Raw genomic sequence first — 20638 nt, 5'->3', positions numbered from 1 at the left:
TGCCCATGTAGCAAATCACAACAGTGTGTGCCAGAAATGCCCAGCCTCTACACTGTCCTATCAAACACTCCCAGGGCAGGTACAACACGGGGTTAGATACAGAGTAAAGCTCCCTCTACACTGTCCTATCAAACACTCCCAGGGCAGGTACAACACGGGGTTAGATAGAGTAAAGCTCCCTCTACACTGTCTCATCAAACATTCCCAGGGCAGGTACAGCACGGGGTTAGATACAGAGTAAAGCCCCCTCTAACAATATTCCAACAGTGGATAGTCAAGGGGCTATAGGTGGGGAGGAACTTAACACAATCACAATCACTAAGGAGGTGGTACTCAGTAAGATAATGGGACTAAAGGCAGATAAATCCCCTGGACCTGATGGCTTGCATCCTAGGGTCTAGAAGTAGCGGCAGGGATTGTGGATGCATTGGTTGTAATTTACCAAAATTCCCTGGATTCTGGGGAGGTCCCAGTAGATTGGAAAACTGCAAATGTAACGTCCCTATTTAAAACAGGAGGCAGACAAAAAGCAGGAAACTATAGACCAGTTAGCCTAACATCTGTGATTGGGAAAATATTGGAGTCCATTATTAAAGAAGCAGTAGCAGGACATTTGGAAAAGCAAAATTCGGTCAGGCAGAGTCAGCATGGATTTATGAAGGGGAAGTCACGTTTGACAAATTTTCTGGAATTATTGAGGATGTAACGAACAGGGTGGATAAAGGGGAACCAGTGGATGTGGTGTATTTGGACTTCCAGAAGGCATTTGACAAGGTGCCACATAAAAGGTTACTGCACAAGATAAAAGTTCACGGGGTTGGGAGTAATATATTAGCATGGATAGAGGATTGGCTAACTAACAGAAAACAGAGAGTCGTGATAAATGGTTCATTCTTGGGTTGGCAACCAGTAACTAGTGGGATGCCGCAGGGATCAGTGCTGGGACCCCAACTATTTGAAATCTATGTTAACGACTTGGAAGAAGGGACTGAGTGTAACATAGCCAAGTTTGCTGATGATACAAAGATGGGAGGAAAAGCAATGTGTGAGGACACACAAATCTGCAAAAGGACATAGACAGGCTAAGTGAGTGGACAAAAATTTGGCAGATGGAGTATAATGTTGGAAAGTGTGAGGTTTGGCAGAAAAAAAATCAAAGAGCAAGTTATTATTTAAATAGAGCAAGATTGCCAAGTGCTGTAGTACAGCGGGACCTGGGGGTACTTGTGCATGAAACACATAAGTTTGGTATGCAGGTACAGCAAGTGATCAGGAAGGCCAATGGAATTTTGGCCTTTATTGCAAAGGGGATGGAGTATAAAAGTAGGGCAGTCTTGCTACAGTTATACAGGGTATTGGTGAGGCCACACCTGGAGTACTGAGTGCAGTTTTGGTTTCCATATTTACGAAAGGATATACTTTGGAGGCAGTTTAGAGAAGGTTCACTTGGTTGATTCCGGAGATGAGGGGGTTGATTTATGAGGAAAGGTTGAGTAGGTTGGGCCTCTACTCATTGGAATTCAGAAGAATGAGAGGTGATCTTTGCGAAATGTGTAAGATTATGAGGGGGCTCGACAAGGTGGATGCAGAGAGGATGTTGCCACTGATGGGGGAGACTAGAACTAAGGGGCATGATCTTAGAATAAGGGGCCGCCCATTTAAAACTGAGATGAGGAGAAATTTCTTCTGAGAGTTGTAAATCTGTGGAATTCACTGCCTCAGAGAGCTGTGGAAGTGGGAACATTGAATAAATTTAAGACAGAAATAGACAGTTTCTTAAATGATAAGGGGATAAGGGGTTATGGGGAGCGGGCAGGGAAGTGGAGCTGAGTCCATGATCAAATCAGCCATGATCATATTAAATGGTGGAGCAGGCTCGAGGGTCTGAATGGCCGACTCCTGCTCCTATTTCTTATGTTCTTACGTACACGGCCCATCAAACGCTCCCAGGGCAGGTACAGAGTTAGGCTCCCGGGACTGTCCCACCATTGTTGGTGTTACAGCACCCCCGTAGAGATCTCTCTGCTTCCCCAGTGTGCCACTTCGCAATTTCCCAGAGCACGATATTCAGTGGCCCCTGAGTGAGACTGGCATGTTTGTGCTGTAGACCCATTCACAGCTGGAAATTCATCCTGTTTCATCCAGTCCTCTCCTTTACACGTACTCCATGTTTTAATTGCAGATCTCCCAACCTATATTCCTTGCTGTAGATGACACCCAGGTTGAAGGGGTGAGGTTGCCATGGTGCTCAGCAAAATACTCAAATACTCATGGTACTAAGCAAAAGAAACAAACCTCGAACATCGCCCGTCTCCGCCCGCGCCTCAGCTCTTCCGCTGCTGAAGCCCGCATCCGTGCCTTTATTAGCTCCAGACTTGACTATTCCAATGCACTCCTGGCCGGCCTCCTACATTCTACTCTACAATAAACTAGAGGTGTTCCAAAACTCGGCTGCCCCCGTGTCCTAACTTGCATCGAGTCCCGCTCACCCATCACCCCCTGTGCTCGCTGACCCGTGTCCTAACTCGCATCGAGTCCCGCTCACCCATCACCCCCTGTGCTCGCTGCCCCGTGTCCTAACTCGCACCCAGTCCTGCTCACCCATCACCAACTGTGCTCTCTCTAACCTCCTCCAGCCCCTATACCCCTCCCTATCTCTGTAACCTCCTCCAGCCCCTGCACCCCTCCCTATCTCTATAACCTCCTCCAGCCCCTACACCCCTCCCTATCTCTGTAACCTCCTGCAGCCCCTACACCCCTCCCTTTCTCTGAAACCTCCTCCAGCCCCTACAATCCTCCCTATCTCTGTAAACTCCTCCAGCCCCTACACCCCTCCCTATCTCTGTAACCGCCCTCCAGCCCCTACACCCCTCCCTCTCTGTAACCTGCCCCAGCCCTTGCCCCCCTCCCTATCTCTGTAATCTCCTCCAGCCCCATAACCCCCTGAAATGTCTGCGCTCCCCTAATTCTGCCCTCTTGAGCATCCCTGATTATAATCGCTCCACCATCGGTGGCTGTGCCTTCAGCTGCCTGGGCCCCAAGCTCTGGAACTCCCTCCCTAAACCTCTCCGCCTCTCTTTCCTTCTTCAAGATGCTCCTTAAAAGCGACCTCTTTGACCAAGTTTTTGGTCAGCTGCGCTAATTTCTACTTGTGCGGCTCGGTGTCAAATTTTTAATAATATTCCTGTGAAGCGCCTTGGGAAGTTCCACTACGTTAAAGGTGCTATATAAATATAAGGTGCCGTTGTTTGAGTTTTTGTAATTTAAGTGTGTGGCCTCACATCTTACGAGCTGTGTTGAGTGTCTGGGCCTGAGGTGTACGCCAACGTTAAACCCGTGCAGCGCTTTCCCTGAAAACAAGTGCTCCATGCTTTTTTTTTAATGTTTATTTTCCTCCTCCGGTTTCCCTCTGGACTGTTTTAATTGGTGTTTACCCTTGCTGTAATTCCCTGTGCAATTTCTGAACGCTCGTGGCGAATGAGCCCCGTGTTCCAGCAGCGTCTAAACGATGCACGGTTTGACCTTGCCACGGTAAATGTCTCCAAAAAGAAAGCTTCCCCCTCATCAAAATTAGCTGTACGCTTGACTGCAGCATGGACGTCACTTATGGTGGGTCAGCGGGCAGGTTTTATCAGGAGAGGAGACTTGTTCCGTGTTCAGTGCATTAATTCTGTACGTAACCTTCTGCTCTGCCAATCAAGAAGTGTTTTTCCAGGCGTCACTCGTGGCTCATTGGGCAGCACACTCTTGCCTCCGAGTCAGGAGGTCGCAGGATCAAGTCCCGCTCCAGAGACTCGAGCGCAAAATCCAGGCCAGTACAGATTGAACCTCCCTTCTCCGGAACCCTCGGGACCTGGCCTGTTCCGGATAAGGCATTTTTCAGGACGAGGGGTGGTCACGTTAAATTGGATGGTGCAGGTCGTCATCATCATCATAGGCAGTCCCTCGGAATCGAGGAAGACTTGCTTCCACTCAGAGTTCTTAGGTGGCTGTGCAGTCTGATGCGTGAATTAGTCTCTGTCACAGGTGGGACAGACAGTGGTTGAAGGAAGGGGTGGGTGGGGAGTCTGGTTTGCCGCACGCTCCTTCTGCTGCCTGCGCTTGGTTTCTGCATGTTCTGTAATGTATGCTCACAGGTTTGTTGAGTTGGGAGTGGCTTAGCGAATCATGTGATGTTCAGAAGACTCTATATAACCCCGGCCAGTTGAGTTCGGGGGATCCACGATGTGGCAAGTGGTCGTGAGCCTGGTGGATGAACTGGTAATGTCGTCATCGTCATCAGTCCCTCGGAATCGAGGAAGACTTGCTTCCACTCTAAAAATGAGTTCTCGGGTGGCTGTACAGCAACTGAACAAGGGGATATCGGCTTAGACTGGGAGTGCGGCAGAGAGATCTTTGGGGGAGGACGAGGGGACGGTGGATCGCGGGAGTCGTCAGCGAGGGAGGACTTCAATTTGCTCATGTCGGAGTTCTGCGCATGCACCGTCCGGTGGCCAGGAGTGGTTCTGGACGGGGGAGGTTCAAACCTGTATTGAGAGATGTCAGCTTTTGGACGAGATGTGAAACATAGGCCCTGTCTGCCCTCTCGGGTGGACGCAAAAGATCCAGTGGCATGGCACGATTCAGAGAAGAGTTCTCCCCAGTGTCCTGGTCAATATTTATCACAAAACATGTGATCTGGTCACTTATCACATTGTTCTTTGTGGGAGCTTGCTGTGCACAATTGCCTGCCACATTTCCCACATTACAGCAATTCAAAAGTGGCTGTAAAGTTTTTTGGGATTCTGTAGGGGATTGACAGAATAGATGTCATTGAAATATTCAAAATTCTTAAAGGGATTGACAAGGTAGATGCAGGGAGGGTGTTTTCCCTCAGGCTTAGAACCAGGGGTCTCACAGTCTCAGGATAAGGGGTGGGCCATTTAGGACTGAGATGAGGAACTTCTTCACTCGGAGGGTGGTGAATCTTTGGAATTCTCTGCCCCAGAGGGCTGTGGAGGCTCTGGTCGTTGAGTATATTCAAGGCTGAGATCGATAGATTTTTGAACGATAATGGAGTCGAGGGTTATTGGGAGCGGGCGGGGAAGTGGAGCTGAGTCCATGATCAGATCAGCCATGATTGTATTGAATGGCGGAGCAGGCTCGAGGGGCCGAATGGCCGACTCCTGCTCCTATTTCTTATGTCTTGTGGGACGCTGTAAGGTCATGTAAGGCACTTTTCTTCTTTCTGTCGGGCAAGTATCTTTAGCTTTGTAAATTATATATTATGTATATATTTTTTAATGGAGTTGGAAATTTGCACGTGTGAACTTCTATAGGCAGATACGGTTCCTTCGCTATCACAAATTAGAGCAGGTAGCATATGGGGGCTTCCCTTAAGTCAGATGAAAGGAAATTTAAGCCGCCTTTGTCTGGGCTTCTGTGTAGTGTTGGTTTCAGTGAGAAGTGGATGCTACTGAGAAAATGTCAGCCACACTCTGAAGCAAAGAATCATAGAAATGTACACCACAGAATGAGGCCATTCAACTTGCATTGGAGGCAGTTCAGAGAAGGGTCACTCGGTTGATTCCCGAGATGAAGAAAGGTTGAGCAGGTTGGGCTTCTACTCATTGGAGTTTAGAAGAATGAGAGGTGATCTTATTGAAATGTATAAGATTCTGAGGGGACTGGACAGGGTAGATGCAGAGAGGATGTTTCCCCGCGTGGGGGAATCTAGAACTAGGGGGCACATAGTCTCAGAATAAGGGGCCGCCCATTTAAAATGGAAATGTGGAGGAATTTCTTCTCTGAGGATCGTGAATCTTTTCAATTCACTGCCCCAGAGAGCTGTGGAGGCTGGGTCATTGAATATATTTAAGGTGGAGATAGACAGATTTTTGAATGATGAGGGAGTCAAAGGTTATGGGGAGCGGACGGGGAAGTGGAGTTGAGCCCATGATCAGATCAGCCATGATCTTATTGAATGGCGGAGCAGGCTCGAGGGGCCGTATGGCCGACTCCTGCTCCTATTTCTTGTGTCCCATCGTGTTTATTGGCTGACAGAGCTATCCAGTCTAATCCCACTTTTCAGCTCTTGGTCCGTAGCCCTGTAGGGTGCTCCCTCTGTACCGCCCCTCCGGCGGTGCGGTGCTCCCTCGGTACCGCCCCTCCGGCGGTGCGGCGCTCCCTCAGTACTGCCCCTCTGACCCACACGAGGAATACCAGTCTAGATTTGTGTGCTCAAGTCCCTGGAGTGGGGCTCGAACCCACAACCTTCTAACTAAGGCGAGTGTGCTGCCCACTGAGCCACAGCTGATATTATGCAAGGTGCAAAAAGTAACACTAGCAGGTGCCTGGAATGATCTGGGTTTTGCAGTCCAGCTTTTCTTCCCCAATGCCCACTCTGCAAATCTCCGCTTCCATAGATATCACCAGATGCCTGACCGTTTCCTGTGTGTTGTAATATATTTGGTCCAGTGTAGATCAGCAGTATTTCCATGCAATGTAGCCTTCAGCCTGGGGCCAGCAGGCAGCTGTAGGCCGGATGTGTGATTGTGTTAGATTCCAGATTGGATTTGATTGTCACAGCCACTGGCCTTTCAGCTCCGGGACCCGGGTTTAAATGCATACCACGAATGTGTCACCTGACTATTGGGGAACAACATGTAATGAACTTGGCAGCAGATTCAATCCCATTTCTCCTGGGCATGAAATCGTGACTGTTCCTAATGTGGCACAGAGGGGAAAAGGACATGCAGGATATGAAACGGAAATGTTACCCTGACAATAGGAGGTACCTTTACTAAGGGTGAGTTATGAGGAAAGGTTGAGGAGGTTGGGCCTCTACTCGTTGGAGTTCAGAAGAATGAGGTGTGATATTGTCAAAACGTATACGATTATGAGGGGGCTTGACAAGTTGGATGCAGAGAGGATGTTTCCACTGATGGAGACTAGAACTAGGGGGCATGGTCTTAGAATAAGGGGCCGCCCATTTAAAACTGAGATGAGGAGGAATTTCTTCTGAGGGTTGTAAATCTGTGGAATTCGCTGCCCCAGAGAGCTGTGGAAGCTGGGTCATTGATTAAATTTAAGACAGAAATAGACAGCTCTTAACTGATAAGGGAATAAGGGGTTATGGGGAGCGGGCAGGGAAGTGGAGCTGAGTCCATGATCGGATCAGCCATGATCGTATTAAATGGCGGAGCAGGCTCAAGGGACTGTATGGCCTACCCCTGCTCCTATTTCTTATGTACTGGGCATGAAATCGTGACTGTTCTTAATGGGGCACAGGGGAAAAAGCACAGGCAGGATATGAAATGGAAGTGTTACCCCGTGCAATAGGAGGTACCCTTACTAAGGGTGAGGCTATGGCAGGTCACTGGGGCAGAATAGTTGGAGCTGTACTCTATCTAACCTGTGCTGTACCTGCCCTGGGAGTGTTTGATGGACAGTGTAGAGGGAGCTGTACTCTGTATCTAACCCACTGTACCTGCCCTGGGAGTGTTTGATGGGACAGTGTAGAGGGAACTTTACTCTGTATCTAACCTGTGCTGTACCTGCCCTGGGAGTGTTTGATGGGACAGTGTAGAGGGAGCTTTACTCTGTATCTAACCCCCTGTACCTGCCCTGGGAGTGTTTGATGGACAGTGTAGAGGTAGCTTTACTCTGTATCTAACCCCCTGTACCTGCCCTGGGAGTGTTTGATGGGACAGTGTAGAGGGAGCTTTACTCTGTATCTAACCTGTGCTGTACCTGCCCTGGGAGTGTTTGATGGGACAGTGCAGAGGGAGCTTTACTCTGTATCTAACCCCCTGTACCTGCCCTGGGAGTGTTTGATGGGACAGTGTAGAGGGAGCTGTACTCTGTATCTAACCCCGTGCTTTACCTGCCCTGGGAGTGTTGGATCTTCAGCTGAACGATGCCCTTAATAAAGTCAAATGAAAAGAAGTGCCTACACAGAGAGTTGAGGTTAGGGCTGGGTCAGTAAATTAGACTGAGCTGTGTCAGTAACTGTATCTGATGGTGTTACTGGGTGCCTGAAATGGGGGACGTGGTTTCTGAAATGGGAATAGGACTTTGGCAAACCACGTTTCAGTAAATGTTGTCTCTTCCTGTCCTGCCTTGCTTTGCCTCCTATACGAGGCTGGGTGTTGCTCCTGTCTGTCCTCTACCGCTGCTGGTAACCTAGCCCAGTGGGGTGTGAGGGAGGTGATTTCTGTTGCTCGGTGTGTGTGGGGTGAGGCCTGGGGCGCCCTCTAATTGCAAGCCGGCCCCTCCGCACCTTGCGACCGGCGGGCAAGCTCCCTCACCCTCCGCTCCTCACTGACCGTGACGTTCTCCCTTTGCTCCGCCAGGCTCCAGGACTCCGCCACGCAGCCGTCGACGTCCTCCAGCGCGCCCAGTGCCGAGGAGACCAGCGCCAGGCCCGAGCCCGCCACGGGCACAGTCACCAGTACCAGCAGCGGAGCAAACCCCACACCTCCCACAGGAGCTCCCGCCCCCTCTCCGTCTGTATTATGTAAGCTCCGCGCGGGTGTGCGGCACTGCCGGTTTGTGTATGGGAGAGAGGGAGGGGGGGAGGTGCGAGGGCGGGGTGGGGGAGGTGCGAGGGCGGGGGGGGGGAGGTGCGAGGGCGGGGGGGGGAGGAGGAGGTGCGAGGGCGGGGGGGGGGGAGGAGGAGGTGCGAGGGGGGGGGGGAGGGGAGGAGGAGGTGCGAGGGGGGGGGAGGAGGAGGTGCGGGGGGGGAGGAAGGTGCGAGGGCGGGGGGGGTGGGGAGGTGCGGGGGGGGAGGAAGGTGCGAGGGCGGGGGGGGTGGGGAGGTGCGAGGGCGGGGGGGGGAGGTGCGAGGGCGGGGGGGGGGGAGGTGCGAGGGCGGGGGGGGGGAGGTGCGAGGGCGGGGGGGGGGAGGTGCGAGGGCGGGGGGGGGAGGTGCGAGGGCGGGGGGGGGGAGGTGCGAGGGCGGGGGGGGGGGAGGTGCGAGGGCGGGGGGGGGGAGGTGCGAGGGTGGTGGAGAGGGAGTGGGAGGGGATATGGGGAGGGAGGGGGGGGTAAGGGGAGTGAGGGAGGGGGGGTAAGGGGAGTGAGGGAGGGGGGGTAAGGGGAGTGAGGGAGGGGGGGTAAGGGGAGTGAGGGAGGGGGGGTAAGGGGAGTGAGGGAGGGGGGGTAAGGGGAGTGAGGGAGGGGGGGTAAGGGGAGTGAGGGAGGGGGGGTAAGGGGAGTGAGGGAGGGGGGTAAGGGGAGTGGGGGAGGGAGGGGGAGTGAGTGAGGGAGGGGGTAAGGGGAGTGAGGGAGGGGGAGGGAGGGTAAGGGGAGGGATGGAGGGGTGTAAGGGGAGGGATGGAGGGGTGTAAGGGGAGGGAAGGAGGGTGTAAGGGGAGGGAAGGAGGGGCGTAAGGGGAGGGATGGAGGAGGGAGAGTGGGGGATGGGGAGAGTGGGGGATAAGGGGAGGGAGGGGGGCTAAGGGGAGGGAGGCGGAGGAGTGAAGGGGGGGTGAGGGGAGGGGGGCGGAGGAGTGAGGGGAGGGGGGTAAGGGGAGGGAGGGGAAGGGGGGGCGAGAAAGCGGGGGTTAGGGGAGGGGGGCTAAGGGGGAGGGAGGGGGGTTAGGGGAGGGGGTTAAGGGTAGGGGGGGAATAGGGGGGAGGGGGGTGTAAGGGGGGGGAGGGGATGGGAGGAATACGGGGGAGGGGGGTGTAAGGAGGGGAGGGAGGGGGTAATGGGGGAGGGAGAGGAGGGAGGGGGTAATAGGGGAGGGAGAGAAGGGAGGGGGGTAATGGGGGAGGGAGAGGAGAAAGGGGGGTAATGGGGGAGGGAGAGGAGAAAGGGGGGTAATGGGGGAGGGAGAGGAGGAAGGGGGGTAATGGGGGAGGGAGAGGAGGAAGGGGGGTAATGGGGGAGGGAGAGGAGGAAGGGGGGTAATGGGGGAGGGAGAGGAGGAAGGGGGGTAATGGGGAGGGAGAGGAGGGAGGGGGGTAATGGAGGAGGGAGGGGGGTAATGGGGAGGGAGGGGGGTAATGGGGGAGGGAGAGGAGGGAGGGGGGTAATGGGGGAGGGAGAGGAGGGAGGGGGGTTATGGGGGAGGGAGAGGAGGGAGGGGGGTAATGGGGGAGGGAGAGGAGGGAGGGGGTAATGGGGATGGGGGGGAGGGAGAGGGGGGTAATGGGGGAGGGGGGTAATGGGAGAGGGGGTAAGGGGAGGGAGAGGAGGGAGGGTGGTGAGGGGGGGTGGGGGAGGGGGGTGAGGGGGAGGGGGGGTGAGGGAGGGGGAGTGGTGAGGGGAAGGTGGGAGGGGAGTGAGGCGAATGTGCGAGAGGGATACAGAGTTGGAGACGCAGGAAAGCGCGGAGACAGATTGAAGGGGATTTGATGCCGATCGATGCCGATCTCTGATGGGGCAGTTGTTGAAATTGGTCACCATGTCCCTCGCTTGAGTGGTGTGCAGGATGGTGTGAATAAACCAGGGTTCCTTCTCCCGATGGCCATCTACGCATGTGGGTGTTGGGTGGCAGGATCGAACGTGGCGGCGATGCCCTCCAGTGTTGGGCGCTCCGACCTTGTGACCGATGATCACTCGGGCGGGATGGAAAGTGCAGTCGAGGGCGAAGATCAGCCATGATCTTATTGAATGGCGGAGCAGGCTCGAAGGGCTGAATGGCCGACTCCTGTTATTTCTCATGTTCTTATGAGCAGCCTGTGATGGCTGAGGGCCAACCTGATCGATGTCTTCGATCGATGTCTTCAGAATTATGAAGGGGTTTGATAGGGTAGATGTAGAGAAAGTGGGGAGGAGGCTGGAGCATAAACACTGGCACGGAACGGTGGGGCTGAGCGGCCTATTTCTGTGCTAGACATTGTGTGGTGACCCGTGTGTGTGTTTTCCAGCTGGGTTCGGTGGCATTCCCGGCCTGGGAAGCTTGGGGATGGGCTCGGCCAACTTCATGGAGTTGCAGCAGCAGATGCAGCGGCAGCTGATGTCGAACCCGGACATGCTGGCCCAGATCATGGAGAACCCCTTCGTGCAGAACATGATGTCCAACCCGGACCTGATGAGGCAGATGATCATGGCCAACCCACAGATGCAGCAGCTGATGGAACGCAACCCGGAGATCAGCCACATGCTCAACAACCCCGAGCTCATGAGACAGGTGAGGAGAAAGCCCCCGCCCCCCCCCCCAGTCTCCGCGCCCAGTCCCGAGAAACGACACAAGAACGAGGAGCAGGAGTCGGCCATTCAATAAGATCACGGCCGATCGGAGCCTGGACTCGACACCACTTCCCCGCCCGCTCCCCCTCCCAGCGCCTAAAGTACTTCATTGGGCCGCAAAGCGCTCTGAGGTGTCCGGTGGGTGAGAGGCGGTCGACAAATGCAAGTCTTCCTATCTTTATGAATAGACAGATTTCAACCGGGGCGTACGGCAGAAGGGCCACCAGAGGCCTTGCTCAGATCCATTCTGTTCCGTCCGTTGAGCCTGTTCAGTCAGGGAGAGTCCTCAACCTTGGCCTCAGCTCCTCCCACCCCCCCCACCCCAAAATACCCTCCCTGCGCCCCCCCTCCCCCCAACCCTACCTGCGGCACCCTCCCCCCATTAGACACTGCACCCAGCGCCCACCTCCTCCGACTCTGCCCCCCCGCCCCCCTCCTCCAACTCTGCCCCCCCCCCCCGCTCCTCCAACTCTGCCCCCCCCCGCTCCTCCAACTCTGCCCCCCCCGCTCCTCCTCCGACTCTGCCCCCCCCGCTCCTCCTCCGACTCTGCCCCCCCCCCGCTCCTCCTCCGACTCTGCCCCCCCCCGCTCCTCCTCCGACTCTGCCCCCCCCCCGCTCCTCCTCCGACTCTGCCCCCCCCCCCCCCCCCGCTCCTCCAACTCTGCCCCCCCCCCCCCCGCTCCTCCAACTCTGCCCCCCCCCCGCTCCTCCTCCAACTCTGCCCCCCCCGCCCATCCTCCGACTCTGCCTCCCCCGCCCCCCTCCTCCGACTCTGCCCCCCCCCCGCCCCCCTCCTCCGACTCTGCCCCCCCCCCGCTCCTCCTCCGACTCTGCCCCCCCGCCCCTCCTCCGACTCTGCCCCCCCCCCGCTCCTCCAACTCTGCCCCCCCCGCCCATCCTCCGACTCTGCCTCCCCCGCCCCCCTCCTCCGACTCTGCCCCCCCCCCGCCCCCCTCCTCCGACTCTGCCCCCCCCCCCCCCCTCCTCCGACTCTGCCCCCCCCCGCTCCTCCAACTCTGCCCCCCCCGCCCATCCTCCGACTCTGCCTCCCCCGCCCCCCTCCTCCGACTCTGCCCCCCCCCAGCTCCTCCTCCGACTCTGCCCCCCCCCCGCTCCTCCAACTCTGCCCCCCGCCCCCATCCTCCGACTCTGCCTCCCCCGCCCCCCTCCTCCGACTCTGCCCCCCCCGCCCATCCTCCGACTCTGCCTCCACCGCCCCCCCCCCGACTCTGCCCCCCCCCCGCCCATCCTCCTCCTCCGACTCTGCCCCCCCCCCGCTCCTCCTCCGACTCTGCCCCCCCCCGCTCCTCCAACTCTGCCCCCCCCCCCGCTCCTCCAACTCTGCCCCCCCCCCCCGCCCATCCTCCTCCTCCGACTCTGCCTCCCCGCCCATCCTCCGACTTTGCCTCCCCCGCCCATCCTCCGACTCTGCCCCCCCCCCGCCCCCCCTCCGACTCTGCCCCCCCCCGCTCCTCCTCCAACTCTGCCCCCCCCCCCCGCTCCTCCTCCAACTCTGCCCCCCTCCCCCGCCCCCCCTCCGACTCTGCCCCCCCCCGCCCATCCTCCAACTCTGCCCCCCCCCCCCCCGCTCCTCCTCCAACTCTGCCCCCCCCCCCCGCTCCTCCTCCAACTCTGCCCCCCTCCCCCGCCCCCCCTCCGACTCTGCCTCCCCCGCCCCCCCTCCGACTCTGCCCCCCCCGCCCATCCTCCGACTCTGCCCCCCCGCCCCCCCTCCGACTCTGCCCCCCCCCCCACAATTGACACTGTAGGTTATTAATACAGGAGCGGGGAAAACACGAACAACTGCAGTGGTCTGCTTTGTTCATCCCCAAAGCTTGGTCACACCCTGGTATCGTAAAGAGTGACCACTTGACTGAGGGGTGTGGGGGGGGCGTCGGAAAGGGAACGACGGCAGCGGCAGGAACGTTCCTGCTGAGCTGCTTGGCCACGCAGCGGTCTCGAGGCCCAGTGCAGCCACTTATCCGGAAAAAAAGCACCCGTGCGTGAAAAGCTGAATGGGCTTCAAAAGGGTCACGCACCATAAAAATGAGGGGAACGTTGGGAGGGCAGGAGTCGCTGTTGAGAAGGATTCGGAGATTTAGAGGGTTAGTTCCGAATGGGTTGATTTTGAGCCCGAGTTTAAACAGTTCGAGTTGATGCGGAGCACGGCAGTCTCCTTGCTCCTATGTGCATGTGTTGGGAGGATCCGGTCTCAATCAGCAGAACTCACACCCTCTCTCCCTCCCTGTAGACGATGGAACTGGCCCGGAACCCAGCCATGATGCAGGAAATGATGAGGAATCAGGACCGGGCGCTCAGCAACCTGGAGAGCATTCCCGGCGGCTACAACGCTCTGCGACGCATGTACACTGACATCCAGGAGCCCATGTTCAGTGCCGCCAGAGAACAGGTAGCTGCAGTGTCCAGCATCGCGAAGGGGGCCAGGGGAACACTAACACTGGGGTACAGTACTGGTGGGTGCAGGTCTGTCACTGTATAACACTGGGGTACAGTACTGGTGGGTGCAGGTCTGTCACTATAACACTGGGGTACAGTACTGGTGGGTACAGGTCTGTCACTGTATAACACTGGGGTACAGTACTGGTGGGTACAGGTCTGTCACTGTATAACACTGGGGTACAGTACTGGTGGGTACAGGTCTGTCACTATAACACTGGGGTACAGTACTGGTGGGTACAGGTCTGTCACTGTATAACACTGGTACAGTACTGGTGGGTACAGGTCTGTCACTGTATAACACTGGTACAGTACTGGTGGGTACAGGTCTGTCACTGTCTAACACTGGTACAGTAATGGTGGGTACAGGTCTGTCACTGTATAACACTGGTACAATACTGGTGGGTACAGGTCTGTCACTGTATTACACTGGGGTACAGTACTGGTGGGTACAGGTCTGTCACTGTCTAACACTGGTACAGTAATGGTGGGTACAGGTCTGTCACTGTATAACACTGGTACAATACTGGTGGGTACAGGTCTGTCACTGTATAACACTGGGGTACAGCACTGGTGGGTACAGGTCTGTCACTGTATAACACTGGGGTACAGTGATAGCTGGCTCAGCGTCTCTTAGTGAGCCACGGCTAACTTGAAAGGTGACGATCTCCCCCCACCGACCCCTCCCCCCCCTCCGACCCCTTTTTCCCCGCGGTCCTTCAAGATATGTGTTGTGTGACCTTGTTACACTGAGGGTCGGTGTTGCTGGAGTTGTTCAGTGACCCTCTTGTGCGAGGAAGCGGTCCCAGCTGTAGCTTATTCCGCTTTAACCCATTCGTAAGAGTGTTCCAAGCCCTCAAACCTACCACCCAGCCCATGGTCTACAGGGCTGTAGTGATACCCGCCCTCCTGTATGGCTCAGAGACATGGACCGTGTGCAGTAGACACCTCAAGTCGTTGGAGAAATACCACCAACGCTGTCTCCGCAAGATCCTACAAATCCCCTGGGAGGACAGACGCACCAACGTTAGCGTCCTCGACCAGGCCAACATCCCCAGCATCGAAGCACTGACCACACTCGACCAGCTCCGCTGGGCAGGGCCACATTGTTCGCATGCCCCCGACACGAGACTCCCAAAGCAAACTGAGCCAAAGGTGGGCAGAGGAAACGTTACAGGGACCACCCTCAAAGCCTCCCTGATAAAGTGCAACATCCCCACCGACACCTGGGAGTCCCTGGCCACAGACCAGTCTGCCTAAGTGGAGGAAGTGTATCCGGGAGGGCGCTGAGCACCTCGAGTCTCGTCGCCGAGAGCGTGCAGAAACCAAGCGCAGGCAGCGAAAGGAGCGTGCGGCAAACCAGTCCCACCCTCCCCTTCCCTCAACCACTGTCTGTCCCACCTGTGACAGATTGTGGCTCTCGGATTGGACTGTTCAGCCACCTAAGGACTCACTGTTAGAGTGGAAGCAAGTCTTCCTCGACTCCGAGGGACTGCCTATGATGATGATCTAACCCGCTGTGTCTTGTGTTTTCGCAGTTTGGCGGCAATCCGTTCACGGCCCTGGGCGGAGGCTCGGACAGCAACGCCACGCCGTCCCGGACCGAGAACCGGGAACCCCTGCCCAATCCATGGGTCCCGACGTCGCCCTCCTCCCCGTCTGCCGGCTCCAGTAGCGAGGCTGGAAACGGAACGACCCAGACAACGCCGCCTGTGTCGAACCCTTTCGGCATCAACACGGGGAGCCTAGGGAACGGTACGTAACTCTCTGGTGGGCCACTACACCTGCACCCTGCGATGCAGCACAGGAGCGTCGGGCAATTGTACGCCCTCCTTCCGTCTTTTTCCTCGTGGTGCCGATTGTATTGGGGTATCGAAAACATGCTTGTTAACCAATGCCAGCATCAAACGCTCACAGGGCAGGTACAGCACGGGGTTAGATACAGAGTAAAGCTCCCTCTACACTGTCCCATCACACACTCCCAGGGCAGGTACAGCACGGGGTTAGATACAGAGTAAAGCTCCCTCTGCACTGTCCCATCAAACACTCCCAGGGCAGGTACAGGGGGTTAGATACAGAGTAAAGCTCCCTCTACACTGTCCCATCACACACTCCCAGGGCAGGTACAGCACGGGGTTAGATACAGAGTAAAGCTCCCTCTGCACTGTCCCATCACACACTCCCAGGGCAGGTACAGGGGGTTAGATACAGAGTAAAGCTCCCTCTGCACTGTCCCATCAAACACTCCCAGGGCAGGTACAGGGGGTTAGATACAGAGTAAAGCTCCCTCTACACTGTCCCATCACACACTCCCAGGGCAGGTACAGAACGGGGTTAGATACAGAGTAAAGCTCCCTCTACACTGTCCCATCAAACACTCCCAGGGCAGGTACAGCACGGGTTAGATACAGAGTAAAGCTCCCTCTACACTGTCCCATCAAACACTCCTAGGGCAGGTACAGCACGGGGTTAGATACAGAGTAAAGCTCCCTCTACACTGTCCCATCAAACACTCCCAGGGCAGGTACAGCACGGGGTTAGATACAGAGTAAAGCTCCCTCTACACTGTCCCATCAAACACTCCCAGGGCAGGTACAGCACGGGTTAGATACATCTCTCCTTATTCTGCGTCTGCACCCCCATTTACAGCCCGCCTGTTGCGTTTCCCTCGAGCGACCCAATCTCCGCCTCTCCCCGTCTCGCTTCCGCTACAACAGACTGTGCTGCTCACCTGCTGCTGGGCTTCAGAGTGTTGCTGTTCCGCGAGGTGGCCAGCAGGGGGTGTGCAAGGTCTGCTCTTGCTTCTGGTATCTTCATCCGTTGCAGAATGAAAGGAGGAGCTGTGTAAATACAAGTCCTCAGGAACCGCAGTAACTGTTGTCCGGTTTGGGACTGTCTGAGGACAGTGATCATCCCCTCGACTACCTGCTGATTGTGGCCTAATTGCATAGAATTACTTAGAATATACGGCACAGAAACAGGCTATTGGGCCCCACCAGTCCATGCCGGCGTTTATACTCCACTCGAGCCTCCTCCCGTCTTTCCTCATCAGCATAACCCTCTATTCCCTTCTCCCTCATATGTTTATCCAGCCTCCCCTTAAATACATCGATACTATTCGCCTCAACCCCTCCCTGTGGCAGCGAGTTCCACATTCTCACCACTCTCTGGGTAAAGAAGTTTCTCCTGAATTCCCCATTGGGTTTCTGGGTGACTATCTTATATTGATGGCCTCTAGTTATGCTCTTCCCCACAAGTGGAAACACTCTGTATGCACTCGATCAAAACCTTTCATCATTTTAAAGACCTCTATTAGCTCACCCCTCAGCCTTCTCTTTTCAAGTGAAAGGAGACCCAGCCTGTTCATCCTTTCCTGATATGTACACCCTCGCATTTCTGGTGCCATCCTTGTAAACCTTCTCTGCACCCTCTCCAGTGCCTCTCTATCCTGTTTATAATATGGTGACCAGAACTGTACGCAGTGTGGTCTAACCAAGGTTCAACACAGGTTTAGCATAACATCCCTACTTTTCAATGCTATCCTTCTAGAAATAAACCCTAGTTCTTGGTTTGCTTTTTTATGGCCTTGCTAACCTGAGTCGCAATGTTTAGTGATTGGTGTATTTGTATCCGAGATCCCTTTGTTCCTCTACCCCACCCAGACTCTCACCCTCCAAGTAATAAGTGACCTCCCTATTCTTCCTGCCAAAATGTAATACCTCACATTTATCTGTGTTGAACTTCATTGGCCAATTATACGCCCATTCTGCAAGTTTATTAATGTCCCCCTGTAATTTGTTGCAGTCCTCCTCAGTATTGATTATACCCCCCCCCCCCACCCAATAACTTCCCCACTGTTCAGTACTATCCCTCTGTATTGGAGTTGCTGGTTTGGGCTCATTGGCAGGTCTCGCAGAGAGAGGGTGGGTTTGGTGAGGAAGGCTGGAGTGACACACACAGCGCTTGTAAAGGGCGTACGGTTCTTTTAAACGCCCCGCACTGGCTCGGCAGAGTTTGTCCCCCGACTGACTGGGCCAGGCGGATCAAGGCGGTCCCAGGCTCCACCAAGAACATAAGAAAGAGGAGCAGGAGTCGGCCATTCGGCCCCTCGAGCCTGCTCCGCCATTCAATAAGATCATGGCTGATCCGATCATGGACTCAGCTCCACTTCCCTACCCGCCCCCTTATCATTTAAGAAACTGTCTATTTCTGTCTTAAATATATTCAATGACCCAGCTTCCACAGCTCTCTGAGGCAGCGAATTCCACAGATTTACAGAGAAGAAATTCCTCATCTCAGTTTTAAATGGGCAGCCCTTTATTCTAAGACCATGCCCCCTAGTTCTAGTCTCCCCCATCAGTGGAAACATCCTCTCTGCATCCACCTTGTCGAGCCCCCTCTGCATCCACCTTGTCGAGCCCCCTCATAATCTTATACAGTTCGATAAGATCACCTCTCATTCTTCTAAACTCCAATGAGTAGAGGCCCAACCTCCTCAACCTTTCCTCATAAGTCAACACCCTCATCCCCGGAATCAACCGAGTGAACCTTCTCTGAACTGCCTCCAAAGCAAGTATATCCTTTCATAAAAATGGAAACCAAAACTGCACGCAGTACTCCAGGTGTGGTCTCACCAATACCCTGTATAACAAGAAGACTTCTCTGCTTTTATACTCCATCCCCTTTGCAATAAAGGCCAAGATACCATTGGCCTTCCTGATCACTTGCTGTAGCTGTGGCCTTGGAGAGGGTGCAGTGCTGTTTCACCAGAATGCCCGGTGCAGGCAGAGGTTCCAGCCCCCCTCGCCGTGTGACTTCAATTTATTTCTATCCGTTCTCCGCAGGGATGTTCAACAGCCCGGGGATGCAGAGCCTAATGCAGCAGATCTCGGAGAACCCGCAGCTAATACAGAACATGCTGTCCGCACCGTACATGAGGAGCATGATGCAGTCCCTCTCCCAGAACCCCGACCTCGCCTCACAGGTACCGCGATCCTGGGCCGTCGGGGAGCAGACTCGGTGAATCCTCGCCCAGCTGGGCGAAAGGGATGGGCGCGGACGGGCGCTGTGCCACTTGCTAGTCAGAGTAGGAATCGCAGGATAGCTCAGATGAATACGTGGCTTGAGCAGTGGTGCAGAAGGGAGGGATTCAAATTCCTGGGACACTGGAACCGGTTCTGGGGGAGGAGGGACCAGTACAAACCGGATGGTCTGCACCTGGGCAGAACCGGAACCAATGTCCTTGGGAGAGTGTTTGCTAGTGCTATTGGGGAGGAGTTAAACTAATATGGCAGGGGGATGGGAACCAATGCAGGGAGACAGAGGGAATAAAATGGAGGCAGAAGCAAAAGATAGAAAGGAGAATAGTAAAAGTGGAGGGCAGAGAAACCCAAGGCAAAAAACAAAAAGGGCCACATCACAGCAAAATTCTAAAGGGGCAAAGTGTGTTAAAAAGACAAGCCTGAAGGCTCTCTGCCTCAATGCGAGGAGTATTCGGAATAAGGTGGACAAATTAACTGCGCAGACAGCAATTAACGGATATGATGTAATTGGCATCACAGAGACATGGCTCCAGGGTGACCAAGGCTGGGAACTCAACATCCAGGGGTATTCAACATTTAGGAAGGATAGGCAGAGAGGAAAAGGAGGTGGGGTGGCGTTGCTGTTTAAAGAGGAAATTAATGCAATAGTAAGGAAGGACATTAGCCTGGATGATGTGGAATCGCTATGGGTGGAGCTACAGAATACCAAAGAGCAGAAAACGCTAGTCGGAGTTGTGTACAGACCACCAAACAGTAGTAGTGAGGTTGGGGACAGCATCAAACAAGAAATAAGGGATGTGTGCAATAAAGGTACAGCAGTTATCATGGGCGACATTAATCTACATATTGATTGTGCTAACCAAACTGGTAGCAATGCGGTGGAGGAGGATTTCATAAGAGTGTATTAGGGATGGTTTTCTAGACCAATATGTCGAGGAACCAACCAGAGAGCTGGCCATCCTAGACTGGGTGATGTGTAATGAGAAAGGACTAATTAGCAATCTTGTTGTGCGAGGCCCTTTGGGGAAGAGTGACCATAATATGGTAGAATTCTTTATTAAGATGGAGAGTGACAGTTAATTCGGAAACAAGGGTCCTGAACTTAAGGAAAGGTAACTTCGACGTTATGAGGGGTGAATAGACTGGCAAAGGATACTTAAAGGATTGACGGTGGATAAGCAATGGAAAACATTTAAAGATCACATGGATGAACTTCAGCAATTGTACATCCTTGTCTGGAGTAAAAATAAAACTGGGAAGGTGGCTCAACTGTGGCTAGCAAGGGAAGTTAAGGATAGTGTTAAAACCAAGGAAGAGGCATATAAATTGGCTAGAAAAAGCAACAAACCTGAGGAGTGGGAGAAATTTAGAATTCAACAGAGGAGGACTAAGGGTTTAATTAAGAGGGGGAAAATAGAGTACGAAAGGAAGCTTGCAGGGAACATAAAAACTGACTGCAAAAGCTTCTATAAATATGCGCAGAGAAAAAGATAGTGAAGACAAACGTAGGTCCCTTGAATCGGATTCGGGTGAATTTATAATGGGGAACAAAGAAATGGCAGACCAATTGAACAAATACTTCGGTTCTGTCTTCATGAAGGAAGACACAAATAACCTTCCGAATGTACTAGGGGACAGTGGGTCTAGTGAGAAGGAGGAACTGAAGGATATCCTTATTAGGTGGGAAATTGTGTTAGGGAAATTGATGGGATTGAAGGCTGATAAATCCCCAGGGCCTGATAGTCTGCATCCCAGAGTACTTAAGGAAGTGGCCCTAGAAATAGTGGATGCATTGGTGATCATTTTCCAACAGTCTATCGACTCAGGATCAGTTCCTATGGACTGGAGGGTAGCTAATGTAACACCACTTTTTTTTAAAAGGAGGGAGAGAGAAAACGGGTAATTATACACCGGTTAGCCTGACATCCGTAATGGGAAAAATGTTGGAATTAATCATTA

General features: G+C 54.4%; 1 protein-coding gene across 1 annotated transcript in view; it reads left to right on the top strand.

Annotated features, from left to right (window-relative positions):
* The window catches only part of ubqln4 (ubiquilin 4), a 70477-nt gene that overhangs the window by 33909 nt on the left and 15930 nt on the right, over positions 1-20638 (top strand). The window contains exons 3-7 of the mRNA XM_070868682.1: positions 8334-8497; positions 10858-11120; positions 13432-13590; positions 15176-15392; positions 18482-18621. Coding sequence (XP_070724783.1) covers positions 8334-8497; positions 10858-11120; positions 13432-13590; positions 15176-15392; positions 18482-18621 — 943 coding nt within the window. The remainder of the gene's footprint in view (positions 1-8333; positions 8498-10857; positions 11121-13431; positions 13591-15175; positions 15393-18481; positions 18622-20638) is intronic.

The sequence above is a fragment of the Pristiophorus japonicus genome, chromosome 30 (genome assembly GCF_044704955.1).
Source record: "Pristiophorus japonicus isolate sPriJap1 chromosome 30, sPriJap1.hap1, whole genome shotgun sequence".
Lineage (NCBI taxonomy): Eukaryota > Metazoa > Chordata > Chondrichthyes > Pristiophoridae > Pristiophorus > Pristiophorus japonicus.
The sequence above is the reverse complement of the archived record's forward strand: the minus strand, read 5'-3'. Positions and strand labels throughout refer to the sequence as shown.